This window comes from Bubalus kerabau, chromosome 11 (genome assembly GCF_029407905.1).
Source record: "Bubalus kerabau isolate K-KA32 ecotype Philippines breed swamp buffalo chromosome 11, PCC_UOA_SB_1v2, whole genome shotgun sequence".
Classification (NCBI taxonomy): domain Eukaryota; kingdom Metazoa; phylum Chordata; class Mammalia; order Artiodactyla; family Bovidae; genus Bubalus; species Bubalus kerabau.
Genome location: NC_073634.1, coordinates 17,836,096 through 17,852,845, shown reverse-complemented (window position 1 = coordinate 17,852,845; position 16,750 = coordinate 17,836,096). Strand labels below are relative to the sequence as shown.

At 39.0% G+C, this 16,750-nt stretch overlaps 1 protein-coding gene across 7 annotated transcripts in view; it reads right to left on the bottom strand.

Moving 5' to 3' along the window:
* The window catches only part of SLC30A6 (solute carrier family 30 member 6), a 68,348-nt gene that overhangs the window by 31,214 nt on the left and 20,384 nt on the right, over positions 1-16,750 (bottom strand). For 6 of the 7 annotated variants that reach the window (XR_008700174.1, XR_008700173.1, XM_055539743.1 and 3 more), the window contains 5 exons: positions 14,566-14,614; positions 14,131-14,250; positions 11,038-11,140; positions 10,099-10,146; positions 8,866-8,934 (listed from right to left, as the gene is read on the bottom strand). Coding sequence is in view for 5 of the 7 variants with exons in the window: in XM_055539743.1 (XP_055395718.1) it covers positions 8,866-8,934; positions 10,099-10,146; positions 11,038-11,140; positions 14,131-14,250; positions 14,566-14,614 (389 nt within the window). In the remaining 2 variants the exon portion in view is untranslated. The remainder of the gene's footprint in view (positions 1-8,865; positions 8,935-10,098; positions 10,147-11,037; positions 11,141-14,130; positions 14,251-14,565; positions 14,615-16,750) is intronic. The other variant, XM_055539744.1, reaches the window with a different exon arrangement.

Genomic DNA, 16,750 nt, shown 5'->3' with positions numbered 1-16,750 from the left:
CCCAGTGGGGGAAACTGTGGTTCCTTCTTCAGATCCTAATTGGAATTATAACGACCCTGAGCACATCTGGGAAAAGGATCATTTTCTGATCTGTGTAAAGGCAGGACTAAAAGCAGCCCAGCAAAAAGTAATCAGCTATGCCTGGGGGTCAGCAATAACTAAGGAGCCCAACAAGAACCCCACTTACCAATCTGGACTGAGACTCTTAAAGAGGAACAGGTGATATTAAAGGACAAATTCCTGTCCCAGTGTGGATCAGACATCAGGATAAAGTTACAAGAGCTACAGCAGCAGGACTCTGCTGCCTCTTTAAATGAGATGGTCCAGACTCCAGCCACCAGACTCTAGCCACCAATACCTTTTATAACAGAGAACAACAGGAGAGGGAGGCCAAGGCCCAGGAAAGGGAGAAAAGCAAAGAGACAAGGCATTCCCAGATTCTGGCTGCCCTCCAGGGAAGCCCTATGGCAAACTCTGAGTCCTTAAAGGACAAGGCACGAGGCAAATGCCTAATCTGTAGACAGGCGGGACATTGGGCCAAAGAGTGTCCAAATCCTGACAAGTCTCCTAAAATGGCTTGCTACAAATGCCATCAATTGGGACACTGGGCGGCACACTGCCCTCAGGACCCAAGAGCCTCAAGGTCAAGTGCCAAGCCTTCCCTCATGATGGTTCAACAGGACTGAAGCGGCCCGCTCCAGCCAGCCCTCCTGTCACAGATAACCATCACAGGGCTGGAGCCAAGGGTGCAACTGGATTGGCAGGTAGGTCCAAGAATCTCTTGGTTGACACAGGGGCTACCTACTCTGTCCTGACCTCCTACTCCAGAGCCTTCTCCTCCCAAACCTGTACCAATTACAAAAAGATTCACCCGAGCACTTCTTTGTTGCTGGGGTGGACAAATATTTTCCCACCAGTTTCTGGTGGTCCCTGTGTCCTAACCCCTTATTGGGAAGAGATATACTCACTAAACTGGGGACCACCCTTGTGATGGGAAGCTTTTCAGCCCCTAGAGCCCTACAGTTCCTGGTTACTACTGAGGAACCTGTTACACCCTCTCCAACAGGGAGAGACCAAAAACTATGGGAGGACAAAATTAACCACAAGGTGTGGGACCAGGGGACTCCTGTATGAGCCCACAAAGCTGAACTCCAAGGACATCACTGTCCTCCAAGATCCCACTCGGTTTCCAAACCAGAAACAATACCCTTTCAGAAGAGAAGCTCGAGGACTACAGCCTCTAAAATAAATAAATTCCTTGCCTGTGCGCTATTGGTCCCCACCAATTAGCCATTAGTGGATTAGTAACACCCCAATCCTCCCTGTAAAGAAAAAAGATGGGACCTGGCAAATGGTTTAAGATCTCCAGATCATAAATGAAGCTATAGTCACTCTCTATCCCACAGTACCCAATCCCGATGTAATCTTGGGAGAAATCCCACCCAGTGCCAAATGGTTTACAGTCTTGCATCTCAAGGATGAATTCTTTTGCACACTACTGCCTAAAGAATCCCAGTATCTTTTTACCTTCCAGTGGGAATCTCCAGGAGAAAAACACCAACAGATGACTTGGACAGTATTACCTCAGGGGTTCAGAGATAGCCCCTACCTGTCTGGGCAGGCTCTTAGCTGGGATCTCCTAGATCTGGACCTGGGACTTAATGGGAAAATACTACAATATGTAGATGACCTACTAATCTGTTCTCTAGATGAGAAAAATGCCCAACATGCAATTCAGGATCTAAACTTTTTGGCAGAGAGGGAATATAAAGTCTCCTGTGCTAAGGCACAGATGATTGAGACAAAGGTCACTTAGCTGGGAGTTCAGATTACACATGGGTACAGGAGGCTGTCCTCTGATCGAGTACAGGGAATCCTCCAGTTGCCCTCCCCCACAACTCGAAAACAATTGTGAGCTTTCCTGGGGCTAACTGGGTATTGTAGAATCTGGATACCCAACTATGGTCTAATTGCCCAGCCCTTATATGAAAGCTTGAAGGGACAGGATGATTCAATCCCACTGATATGGGGAACTCTTCAAAAGAAGGCAGAGGGTACACTAAAACAAGCCTTAACTCGAGCACCCGCCTTGAGGTTGCCAGAGCTAGAAAAAGCATTCCAACTTTACATCCACGAAAAAGAAGGAAGAGCCTTGGGAATGCTAACTCAAAGACTGGGACCTGAGCCCCAGCCTATAGCTTGCTTATCCAAGAGGCTTGAACCAACTGCCTGAGGCTGGCCTTCCTGCCTTTGAAATCTTGCAGCTATTGCAGTCCTGATAGAAGATGCTTTAAAACTCTCTTTTGCGGGAAAACTATTTTTACCAGCCACCAAGTGAAACAACTCCTGAATGGGAGAGGCTATTTATGGATGTCTGATTAAAGGATCCTCAGATACCAAGTAGTGCTGATGGAAAATCCAGGTCTTGACTACATCCCCTTGTGAGATTCTTAACCCAGCTACCCTCCTGCCTACCCCTGAGGACTGTCTCCCCTTCCACTCTTGCCTGGAAACCTTGAGAGGGATTGTCAGAAGACCCTCTGACCAATCCTGAGGAAATCTGGTACACTGATGGAAGCAGCTTTGTCTTGGATGGAAAAAGAAGAGCTGGATATGTAGTAGTCTCCAATGTTGAGACCATAGAGGCCAAACCTTTGCTACCAGAAACTTCAGTCCAATTAGTTGAGCTCATGGCCCTGACTCGAGCTTAGAGCTGGGAAAAGGAAAAAGAGTAGCCATTTACAGACTCCTATTATGCCTTCCTGGTGCTACATGCACATGCTGCTGTTTGGAAAGAAAGAGGCCACTTGATCATCTGAGGGTCCCTAATCAAATATGGTGATCAAATCCTTAGGCTCTTGGAGGCAGTCCATCTGCCCACTGGGGTTTCAGTCTCCCATTGTAAAGGACACCAAAAAGGGAGCACAGAAGTGGCACGAGGGAACCAAGCAGCTAATGAGGCAGCTAAGAGAGCAGCATTATAGAACAATGTCCTAATTACAGAACAATGACCTAATAGGGGTTGCCACCCTAGTTCCACAGACTAATTTGCCAGAATCTCCTTCATATACTGAATGTGAGACTATTAAAGCTAAGAGTGAGGGCTTTCAAGAAGATCATATGGGGTGGTTCCAAAAGGAGGGACTTCTTTTTTTGGTTAACTCCTTACATGCCACCACTCATTTAGGGGAGAAGGCCCTCCAAAGATTACTAGAAAGGTCCTTCAGAGGAATAGGCCTCCAAACAACTATAAGGCAAATGGTCTCCTCTTGTCCCACTTGCCAATTAAACAGCCCCCAAGGAGCGCGAAGACTCCAACTGGCCCAGCCTGTCCCAACAGCATGGGACCTACCCAGGAAAGGGCTGGCAGATGGACTTCACCCAGATGCCAGTTTCTCAAGGGTATAAATATCTACTAGTCATGACAGATACAGTCACAGGTTGGATTGAAGGCTGAGGAGGTGGCAAAAAAAAAAACAACCATGAAATCATTCTGGCATTTGGCCTGCCCAGGTCATTACAAAGTGACAATGGGACATCATTTACTTCTAAGGTCACCCAAGGGGTCTCTAAAACATTAGGCATTACTTATTATCTCTATTGTGCCTGGAGGCCTCAGTTTTCAAAAAAGTAGAAAGAGCCAACCAATTCTTAAAATCAGTGATAAAAAAGATAACCCAGGAGACCTCCCTGGGATGGAAGGAGGTTTTACCAGTAGCTCTTCTCCACACCCGTATTGCCCCTAAGGAAGAGGTTGGTCTTAGTTCTTATGAGATGCTATATGGGAGACCTTTTGTTTACGTCAGTGACCTCTTCCTAGATCCAGAGGCTTAAACCCTCTAGTCTTATACCATGGCCATCAGGCAATTCCAATAAGATATATGCTTTGTGGGGTGTCAACCAGGACCCAAAAGATTCTAAAGAGTCACCACTAAATGTTCCAGGGACTCAAGTCGTAATTAAAGTCTGGAAAGATGGGTCCCCAAAGGCTCAACTCCAGCCCACACAGAAGGGTCCCTACCCTGTAATACTTTCTACACCCACAGCAGTCAAGGTACCAGGACACGACTCCTGGATTCACTACTCACGAGTCAAGCAGTGGAAGAAAACACAAGAGGACACTCAATACACCTGTGAGCCCCTGGGAGATCTCAGATACCTATTCAGAACTACAAATGAGGGTCATTCTAATAAACACCCCCAAAATCAAGTTTTTGGGGATAAGATTTCTCAAGTCAGCTCTAAAGAGCCAACACAGCTTGGCAGAGGTTGTACTCTAAAACAGACAGGAGATAGATCTCCTGATCCCTGAACAAGGAGGGACTTGAGCCATCTTGAATGAGACATATTGTTTCTGGGTAAATACCTCCAGCTAAGTTAAAGAAAGTCTCACAGTCCTCAAGAAAAACACAGTCCTCAAAAAAAACATCTCCTACAGAATCTCAAAGAATGAGCTAGAGAGTTCCTGGGGTGGGTGGCTCCAATCCCTCTTTGGTGGATCCTTCTGGCAAAGGGGAATTTGGAGTTGGCTACTAATCCCTGTTATCACCATATTGATGCTGCTTATAATTGCTCCATGTATTATCAATTGTCTAACCCATTTTGTCTCTGCCCAGGTCAACAAGCTACAACATGCGGTGCCAGTTCAACAAGGATATATAAAACTACACCTGACCATGGAAAATATCACTCACCCTTAGATGGATACTGCTATAAGGACTCTGAGGCTTGAGATTAGCAAGAGGGGGAGGCCCAATGCCCCTCACTGTCCCAGCTCAGCAGGAAGTGCCACAGAGACCTTGATGCCCCTATTCCTAAAGAATTGGGCCTCCCATCTCTTGAGGGGGGAATGTTAAGTAGCTAGAATAGGAAAAAGGAGTCCAAAATAGTGGTGGTTAAAAGACAAAGAAAGGAAAAAGCCCACAAAAATAGAACAAAGGAAGGTCCAAGGACCAGAGTGAGGACCTCAGGTGAAACAAACAGCCCTCCTGGCTAGCCCAATTTACACAGGGCAGGTACAAGGGGAGGAGAAAGAAGATAAAAAAGGAGCCAAAATTGAGCTCCTCTCTTCTTTTGGGTTGGCCCATCCTCCCGCCTCGAGGATGTATTTTCCTTTGCTTGCCAAATAAAACAGAGCTGTAACTGAGCTGTAACACTGGTCCACTGCTTCAAATTTTTGCTGCGGCGAGACAGAACTGAGGAAATTACACACTCCCCTGACAAAACTGGAGAAGGCAATGAATGGCACCCCACTCCAGTACTCTTGCCTGGAAAATCCCATTGATGGAGGAGCCTGGTGGGCTCCAGTCCATGGGGTCGCTAAGAGTCGGGCATGACTGAATGACTTCACTTTCACTTTTCACTTTCATGCGTTGGAGAAGGAAATGGCAACCCACTCCAGTGTTCTTGCCTAGAGAATCCCAGGGACGGGGAAAGCCTGGTGGGCTTCCGTCTATGGGGTCGCACAGAGTTGGACACGACTGAAGCGACTTAACAGCAGCAGCAGCAGCTGACGAAACTATACTACAAAAACTATAGTAATCAAAATAGCACCGTACTGGCACAAACCAGACACACAGATCAATGGAACAGAACAGAGAACCCAGAAATAAATCCACACACATACAGTCAATTAGTCTACAATGAAGGAGGCAGAAAATACAAAGGGGAAGAGACAGTTCCTTCAACCAGTGGTGCTGGGAAAACTGGATAGCTACATGCAAAAGAACAAAACTAGAACATTTTCTCATACCATGTACATAAGTAAACTTAAGAAAACACAAGCAGTAATAAGCTCCTTGACATCAGCCTTTGCAATATTTTTTTGATCTGTCTCCTCAGGCAAGGGCCACAGAAGCAAAAATAAGCAAACGGGACCTCATAAAACTAAAACGCTTTTGCAGTGATGGAAACCATCAAAGGCAGCCTACTGAATGGGAGAAGATATTTGCAAACAGTATGTCTGATGAAGACATAAAAGAACTCATTCAACTCAACATCAAAACCCCCCATCCCCAATTAAAAAATGGCCTCGATCCTGCATGCTGCATAGCACAGCTAAGGAAAAAACAAACAAACATATATTAGAGGACTGATTAAATAAAATATGGTATATTCATATATTGTAAAATTCTGCAGTCATTATCAATTATGCTGGGATTCTTGAAAGACAGAAGCATTGGTAGCATTTTTTGAAATGTCCCAAATATCCCCATAAAAACAAAAACTAAAATAGCAAATTCAAATACCTATGGACAACACCTACCAAAAAAAACAAAACAAAAAACACAACACCCTAAGAAAACCCAAATACAAACTGTAAGACCTGTAAGGTATCAGCATCTGTGGAGGAGGATACAATAGGGCATCTGATTGACCTAAAAACCTCACAATAGGTAACTAGCTCTTCATGGAAATCTAGGACAGTGAATTTGAGAAAGGCAGCCGGGAACTGGAAGGTGTTTCACACATTTCAGTACCGGGTGAATGCACTGGGTCTTCAACAAGATATGAAGAACTGGAGTAGTATGACCCTGTGAGCTCTCAAAAGTAACCAAGCAAAGCTCCCTTCCAGCACAAAGCCCCATATTAAGAAGAAACAGCTGGGAAGAGAATCTAAATTGAGCAGCAGAGTAGAAACAGAGGATAAAGAAGGTTCAGATACAAATGGGAGAGGAACAGAACCAGGAGGAAAAAAACTTTCACTTCACAGACTCATCAGAAGAGGGAAGTCTAGAACCATGAATTTAGATACACTACCTTAAACCATTTTTTTATTTTAAAATTCAGGAAAACGAATTTCACATAAAAAGGAGCAAAAGAAAAGAACTGAATCCAAATCCCACACATAGTTATTATAAGAAAAAAGGAGAATACAGAATAGATTATAAAAGATTGGAAAGATTTACCTACAAAACTGATGAGAACTATGACTTTCTTTTTCAAATCAATTTTTGAATTGATTAAGAAGAATATAAATCAAAATAGAAATCCTAGAAATGGAGTGCCAATTAAAAATACATGAAAAAAAAATTTTTTTCAGGGAATTCCCTAGTTGTCCAGTGGTTAGGACTTGGTCCTCTGACTGCTGTGGGCCTGGGTTCAATCTCTGGTCAGGGAACTAAGATGTGGCAAGTCATGCAGCAAGCCCACTCCCCAAATTTCTGAAACAAAGATTAAGCTAGAAAAGCAATAAACATACAGGTATATTATTGAAAAAAAAAAAAAAAAAAAGATAAAAAGAGAAGTTTTAAAAATCAAAGGAAATTGAGATACTAAGTAACTGAAAGAAAATAACAAATATGAAAGAAAGGTAAAGCTCCACCATGCTTATAATAGCCATTTCCAAAGAAGAAAATCAAAGCAAGAGAAGAGAATATTAAGAACTTTAATTAAAGAAAACTTTCCTGAAAATTTTAAAGAACTGTTTTTGAAATAACATTATAGAAAGGTATACTGCATCCCTGAAATAACTGACCTTCAACACCAAGACACATTCTAGTAAAATTACTGGACTGAAAAAATATTTTAGGCATCGAGGTAAAAAGATCAAGTCACATATCAACGGGAAAAAATAAGACTATGAGTCTTCAGGGTTTATCACAGTAACTTCTTATGCCAGAGGTAAGAAACTCAAGAAAATATCTGCTCAGGATGTTATATCCAGCCAAATGATTTTCAGTAATGTTCACAACTGTTTTCAACATGCAAAAATTTAGGGAATATTGTTTGCAAGGGCCTTTTCCCTGAAGAAAATTTACTGAAAATTTATTGAATTTACTAGAGAATGAGTTTTAGATATCCAAAATAATGAGTGAGAGAGGGGAAGAGGAGAAGGGAGAGATGAAGTAGCCATTTTTCCATTAAAAGAGTGTAAGTCTGAACTAAAGACTGCAAAGCAGTGATATCATTGAGCTGTTGTACCAACCCTAATCTGCCTCTAAAATCTATGTTACAAAAGTCAAATCCTATTTGTTTTTTATTTAAAACTGGTACTGTAGAAGAGTAATATTTAATAACATGGAGAACTGTTTATGATATATTAAGTGAAAAGAACAAATTATAAAACAGCATGACCTCATTTTCTAAAGAGTTTAAGTATGTACGTATTAAACCAAAAAATCAATGGCAGTTTTCTTCACATGATACGATTATGGTTGTTTCAATTTTTTTTTCTGAGTACTTTCCTATATTTTCTTCATCATTCCTGACATAGGAATAAAATCATGCCATAATAAAATCTCTTTGGTAATGAGGTCAAAACTGGATTAGAAAAGATGGAATTTTATGCTGAAACAGCTATTATTATAGCTCTTTAACATATTCAGCAAAAATCTCCAAAATCAGAACTGTAATAAAAAAGAAAATAAAAGCACATTTTACTTTTGTAACATTTTCATATTTAGGAATGTCTGACTACGGATTTTTCTCTTTTGAATAGCCCAGTATTAAGATCATTTAGTTTGAAAGGAAAAAAATGAAAAAAAAAAAAAAAAAAAAATCCCTTAATTAATCTCAATTAGGTTACTGAATCCATCTGCATATTTTACTTTATTGAACAGAAATGGGAATCAAAGGACCCATAAAAATTTTAAAGAAACACTTTCCTTAGTTTTAAAAATTATAAACTATGCTTTAAATTATAACTAAAGTAATATATATAGTCCATGGAATTCTCCAGGTCAGAATACCAGAGTAGGTAGCCTTTCCCTTCTCCAAGGGTTCTTCCCAACCCAGGGATCAAACCCAGGTCTCCCACACTGCAGGCAGATTCTTTACCAGCTGGCCATGAGGGAGCTGGTAAAGAGCCTAAAAATTATAAACTATGTTTTAAAATATAACTAAAGTAATACATAGAAAGCATACCAATGAGCCAAAACCTAGGGTCCAAAAATGCTCATTTCGGACTTCCAAAACTCCATCCAAGGTAGATACCTAATCCAAAACATAGAAATATGGTTTTTGTATTTGACATATCCAACACAACTCAGTCAATTTATGGATTTGCTCTACACCTAGGAATGACATGGTCAAACCCTGCATGAAGACACTCATTAGCCAAAAGAAGTGCCAGACCATTCACTCAAGATATCATTTCTTCTTGTTCCATACTGAGCCAAGCTCTGTTTTTTTTTTTCCCCCAGTTTCTTATCTGCACCAATCTCTCTAGAATTAGATCTTTACTTCCCTCACCCACACCTTGTTCAACAGTGTGTAGTTCTTTTCATCTTATTAGTATAGTATATGTTTATATCCAGTACTTGAGGTATCAGAATCTTTGTCTTCTCAATGATTTCTTCCTCTGGATTCTCTTTCAACACATTTCTGTACAACACAGGATGTTATTTGGATTTGAGCCAAAAAGAAATTCCAAGGACAGTGTGTAGCCCATTGGTGCAGTGGCATAGACTCAGTAGCTGAGACAAGTGGTCAGCTACACTGATCAAAGTGACCTCTGTGACAGTGACAATCAATAGTTTTAATTACTCTCAACAATCAAATAATTTGATTATCTTATTCCTTCATTAGTTAACAAGTGGAATTTTCTAACAATACAAAATCAAAACCTACTATGTGGTGAAGCAATCATCATGTCAAAGTGGCCTCTGATTTAATCAAAATCCTAAGTTTGAATAGGCTTTGTGTGTGTGCATGCTCAGTCTTGTCCGACTCTTTGCGACCCCATGGACTATAGCCTCCTCTGTCAGTGGAATTTCCCCAGCAAGAATGGAGTGGGTTGCCATATCCTCCTCCAGGGGATCTTCCCGACCCAGGGATCAAACCTGCATCTCCTGTGTCTCCTGCATTGGCAGTTGGATTCTTCACCACTGAGTCACCTGGGAAGCCCAGATTTGAATACAGAATCATACAATTAACAGCTCCTTATAACAAATAGTGTAATCTTTAGACAATTACCATCTACATTTATTTCAAGTGAATTTGGCTTCCAGACTGAGCAAGTGGTCAAAGTTTTCTATTTTTGTCACTCTGTTACATAAACTTCCCTAAAATTCTAGAAAGAGCCTGAAATTATTTGTACCCACTCTTTGTATTCTCTAATCATAAATTAAAATGATTTTATTTATTATTCCATCTTACCTCTCTGATAAGTTTGTCCAACTGACCAATAACATGGGGTGGTGTTGTCTGGGGGAAAAAAAAAAAATAGAACATGAATCTAGAGAGAGAAAAAATTTTCCAACAGTGGTCCTGACAGTAAAAAAAACAAATGCATTTTATACCAGCCTTGGCTTTGTTTCACATGTGCCTTCACATGGTTTAGGAAAGAGAGGTTTCAACTGACTCACTCATAAAGCAACATCAGAAATCCACCCACGCTTATTTCTTATTTTGCAAAGAAGCTGCTATTTCTGTAACCAAATAAGCTTTAAAGGACCAACAAATCAACAAAAAAATCTTTAAGAAAGTAAAATTTTGTATAAGATAGAGCACTAGTAAACTAATTGTTATTGTTGCTTCTCGAGAGGGAGATACAACCCATATGTTTTAGAAAAGTACATGTGGGAAAGGCATAATGAGAAGCAGAGCCTATATATTCATCTAGTCCTGGGAAACCATCTTTCTAGTCAGGTGTTGTATACAGGTGTTCCTATTGTTTCAATAAGGAGTGATTTTAAGTTTGAAATTTAGAAGTCTCACTAATTCAAGAATAGGAAATAAGAAAACAATCATAACTGGATTATATAATAGCCAAAATACATTTATCAGGGGAAAATAAGTATCTAAAGAGATTTTAATTGTTTTTACTTGAAATATTATTAGAGGCAAAGTTTCTCATTTATGCTTTTGTCTTATATATAAATATATGAAGACTCATTTGTGCCTATTTTGTACACCAATATAATTTCATCTGGTTCTTACTATACAAATTTCAGAGGTTATTGTTTGGCTTCATCTCCAACAGGACCCTCCAGTAGCTAAAAATTTCATAATCTGGCAGATGAACACGTTTATTTTTATAATCTGGTAAAAGAACATAGCTAATTTTAAGCATGCATACTGAAAGATGACCATTACCTGGAGTAACACTTTCCCACTGTACACGCTCATGGGATACATAGTGCCAAACGTCATCAGAGCAATGGCAATGGCTGATGCAGTGTCTACAGCAAAGTAATTACTAAAAAGAAAAAACAATTCTAAATCTTAAATGTATCCTTCACTAAGCTTCTTACAATTTAATCCACCAAACTTTAATTATCTCAAGCAACAGGACTATTTTAACACAGCTGGCCACTACTGCAATGAGAGCATCTCAAAGGAAAAAAGAAAGTTTTCAAAATCCTTTCTTGCCAAAGTTGAAGGGAAAATAACTAATAATTATGTTAATTACTGTGAAGAGAGATGATGAAGAAAAAAATATATTTCCCCACAATGTACTTTTATCTACTTCTCAACTGTAAATATGTCGTATATATTTATCTGCTGCAACAAATAAAAACCTTTAACTAGTAATTTCTAATAAAGACCAATGAATTCATCTGTGATTCTATCAATTTGCTGTAAACATTAACTTTCCAATAATTAGTATTAAAAAATGTCAAATTCCCCAGGAATTTCATAAGATGAGATTCTTCAGAATCTGTTACAGTGAACACTGTGACTTTAGTACAACGGCTCATCAGTACTTCACAGCTCTATTAACAAGAGAGACCAAAAATGCCAAAGGTTACAAGCTAGTCATGTACTCTTTCACTTTTTCCTATCAGCTGGGAATAGAAACAAGAGTAAAGACATAGTTCCTGCCTTTGAAATGACAGGAAACACTCATGTGAAAAATACAAGAAATGACTTTGAGTACAAAGAAGCCCTACAGGGTATCATGGCTGCACAAAGGAGTGAGTAGTGAGCCTACAGGGGTAGGATAATCAAGAAAGGCTAAATCAAAAAGAGGTGACATCTGAGCTGAGCCTTCAAAGATGGCCAAGATGAGGGGGGCAGGATACTGTAGACAGTGACAGCAGCATGTGCAAGGGCATGAAAACCCTAACGCAGGGAAGAAACTATGAACAGTTAAGTATAGGCAGATGGATGGCTAGTAAGGTTGATATAGGCTTAATCATACTAACAACTTTTAATTTTGTTAGGTATACAAAGGAGAGGATTTTGAAACAGGAAAATATTATGTCTAGATTTGCAACTTTTAATGATCACTTCAGTAGCAAAATAGCAGGTAACTAAAGATGTGTGAGAAGAAAAATTTTGAGATCAGGAGACTATTCTAATTAGGTCAAGGAAATGAAGATAAGGGCCTCAATTTAGGGAACATAATGGGAAGAAGGGAAAGATAAAAAAGGAAAGATTAAACAAGAGTAGGAGATAAGACTATCATTTAAAACAGCCAAGACACGGAAACAATCTACATGCTTGTTGACAGATAAATGGAGAAAGAAAATGTGGCATATAGAAAGTGAAAGTGCAAGTTGCTCAGTTGTGCCCGACTCTCTGCAACCCCATGGACTATATAGTCCATGGAATTCTCCAGGCAAGAATACCGGAGTGGGTAGCCTTTTCCTTCTCCAGGGGATCTTCCCAACCCAGGAATCAAACCCCGGTCTCCTGCATTGCAGGCGGATTCTTTACCAGCTGAGCCACAAGGGAAGCCCAAGAATAATGGAGTGGGTAGCCTATCCCTTCTACAGAGGATCTTCCCAACCCAGGAATTGAATTGGGGTCTCCTGCATTGAAGGTGGATTCTTTACCAACTGAGCTATCAGGGAGGCCCCGTGTGGCATATATATATATATATATATATACACAACTATGTACACTAGTGGAATATCATTCAGTCCTAAGAAGGAAATCCTGCCATTTCTGGCATGGATGGATCTTGAGGACATTATGCTAAATGAAATAAGCCAGATACAAAAGGACAAATACGTACGATTTCATTTAAATCAAGTACTCAGAATACTTCATAGTGACCAAAAGTGGAAGAGTGGTTGCCAGGGGCTGGAAGGAGGCCAAATTGGTAGAAGTTATTTAATGAGTACAGGTTCGGCTGGGGAAGATGAAAAAGTTCTGTAGATGAATCATGATGATGGTTGTACAACAAAGTGAATGCACCAAATGCCTGTGAAAATACTAAACTGTATGCTTGAAAATGGCTAAATGGTAAATTTTATTTTACGTATGTTTTTTACACAATTTAAGAGTGGAAAGCAGGGCTTCCCTGGTGGTTCAGGGGTAAAGAATCTGCCTGCCAACACAGGAGACACGGATTTGATCCCTGATTCAGGAAGATCCCACATGCTGCAGAAGAACTAAGACCATGCACCACAGCTACTGAGCCTATGTGCCGCAACTATTGAAGCCTGTGCGCCCTAGAGCCCATGCTCCACGACAAGAGATGCCAATGCAGTGAGTAGCCTGAGCACCGCAACTAGCCCCCACTCACAATCAGAGAAAAGCCTACAGAGCAATAAAGACCCAGTGCAGCCATACATAAATAAATAAAATTAAAATGAACAAAAAAAAAGTAGAATGCAATGGAACAGATGGTGGTAGCAGTCACTCTCACAGGAAATACAAAAAAAAAAAAAGCAGTTTAGCGGATGGGGAAAACAGGTTCAGTCGAGATGGACATGAACAGAAGACAGGCTTTGAGATATAGAGATCTGGGCTAGAAATAAAGTGAAGGAATCACACAAAGGTAGAAAATACAAACAATGGTATGTGATGTCCTAGGAGAGTAGGCAAAAGGGTAGGGAGTCAAAGAATAATGTCATAACATTAAACTTAAGCTTGCTAAAGACTATTTCTTAATAGGCTTGCTTTAAAAAAAAAATTGGTTCACATCTACTCCTCTTTCCTCATTCAGCAACAGTAGCTGTGATTTATGAGTCTCTTACTCTCCTCTTCTGTTTCACTCATCTGGCCAGCAGAAGGGAATTTAAATAGCTTTCCCATCTGCATTATAGATTGTAGTGAAGATTTCTTATTGAATCCAACCCCCTTAATTTTTTCAGATGAAGACACTTGAGGACGAGACTTGACCAAAGTCGCACAGGTCATAAACATGCTACAAACTTAATCCGCATGCGTCCTAATGCCCTTAAAAATCAGACCCCAGGAATGGAAATCCACTTGAGAGCAATAAAAAATACTTACTTAATTTCAATTAGCATATAAGTAATACAAAGAGCAAATGCTCCAGCAAGATCAATCAAAACAAATGGATTCATTCGGGGAAGGAAGATACTGCTAAGTCCTGGAATAATTCCACACAAGCTATGAAAAAACAAACAAAAAGAGTACTCATTACCAAAACTTATGTAATAATAATGAAAACTGTATAAAAGATGACTTGTATTTTAGTATCATAAATAGTTTAACAAAGAGGATTTGGGAACAAATCTCTCACTTGTAAAGTTCTCTTTTGTATCATCAATTAAAAAATAAGAAAAAGTGAAGGGAAAAGAAGAATCTGATCTGTGAGATTCATATAGTAACCTCAGCAACGAATAATGTTAAGTTCCCATAATAGATGTGTTTCCTGTGCATTCCTTTAAAAATATGTATTTTATGAAGCCCCAAACATCTTACCTTCTACTAAGATCTGCAACATGCTCTTGAAGCCAACTCGTACTTGCAGCTTTAAAAAGAAAATACTTAAATTATTAAAATTACCAGAAATAATTATTAGATTACCAGAAATACTTGATTCTTAAATTTAAAAAATAAATTTCATGATGACTAGGTAACAGTACAAAGGGATACATTATACCTAGAACTTTTTTTCTTTTTTATGCCTTTAGGATACTAAATGAAAAGAAGTTTCAACTACAATACATAGCTGATCTGATGGAATCAATGAACTTACACATGTCATCGTTACTATTAATTTGAAGTTTTAAAGGCTTATTACACTGCAAAGCAAAGCTTCCTAACCAGTGTGTTGAGAATGAGTTGCAGGTCCACCAATTACTAACTCTCTTAGCTTTCAGAGAGGCCAGGTATCTGGCTACATGCAGATGCCAGTCAGTGACTGACCCTGGACATGTAGCCTCCAGGTGGAAGCATACTCTTACATTTACCCCAGGGTGCTACAGAAATTCTCATTTATGTGCACCATGATGTAGAAAAGATTGGCAAGCCATATAAAAAGTGGCCTAGAACAGCAGTTAAAGCAGACTCTGATGCCAGGATACTTGGCTTCAACCTCAACCCTGCCCTTGACTAGATATATAGCCTGAGACAAGTGACTTAATCTCTCAGTGCCTCAGTGTAAAGTGGGGAGAATAAAATGATTTACCTTATATGGTTATAGGAAGAATTAAATGGGTTCTGTGTAAAGTATTGAGCACAGTGCCTGGCAGAAAGTGCTTTAATATTTTTTTTCACTCAAATTTCAACTCATGTTGTAAATCTTGATATTTCTGCAAACTTTCATTTCCAGCTAATAAAAATACAAACTAGATGATTTTTCTGGAAATAAACTTGGCAATATATATCAAACACTTAAAAAAAATACTGTATCTTTAACCCTTTTATAATTTTTTCTCTGAGAAGATTAGAAATACATACAAGAAATCTGATAGGAAAAAGGTGGTTATAGTTAAAAGGAAAAGTTGAAAATGTACAATAGACTAATTTTTCTAAATATTCATGACAAAATGTTATGCAAGCATTCAAAAATTATTTTTCAAAGATTATTTAATGACAGGCAATATTCAAGACATAAAGTTAAGTGAAAAAAGCCAAGCATAAAATTTTTAACTGATACAATTCTAAGTCTGTACAAAAACATACCTATGTGCACAGAAAAAAAATAAAGGAACAAAACGGAAATGTTAATAGATGTTATCTCTGGCTCATGAGACTACCAGTACTGTTTCCTTCTTGTATCTTTCTGCTCTTCAGGGAAACATAGTTTGTAAATCTTTGTACCTTCTTAAAATTTCAAGAATGAGCATAATAGTATTTTAATAAAGTTTTTTCAAAATAATTCTGATGATCATAAATATCATTATTTAATTTTCCAGTTTATGCAGTAATTCTTAAACTCTAATTCATACAAATAAACTCATACTTCAGGACACTTAGGAAGTTGTTTAAGCTTGAATGGGTATTTCAGAAAGCTTTCTTTCCCTGGTTATCTTGGTACTCAAGTCAGTGAGACTTAAAAAGACCTTCCTCTATTTTTCCTTCAAAGTGTAGGTGTGTGTACACAGCCCACTTTTGTTTTTATCTCAGTGTAAAGTGAGGTAAAACTCCTCCAGCCATCCAACAGTGGTTAACCTGGTGTGGGGGAGTAGGATTCCAAAACACTGAAATTAGTGAAAAATGTCAATACTTTAGACCACTAAAATGAAAATTCTGTCTGAATTTTTAAAGACTTGAAAGTAAAAGAATTTATCAAAAGGACTAAAATTTGGCTACTTTCAAATATATGCCCACCCATCATCGCCCCAGAGAGTTCCTGGGAATGAAGCTAATTAACAAAGTACAATTATTTGCAATGAGCACGTCAACTATATGTACGCTGATGCTTCTAAAATGCATTCTTAGGTAGTCTATACACTTAAAATTTCATTCATGTTATCTGGTTAATGTAATTTTTTATCTTATGTAATTTAATATGTCAGTTCTGCTTGTTTTTAAGGAATATGTTATTTTAAAGCTTAAAAGTTAGATTCTATTTCTTAATTTTCTGCTTCATAAGTTTCTGAAGACTTTAGAACTTTAGGGGGAGGTAGTCCTCTCTTTCCCTCAGGATACACTTTCTCAT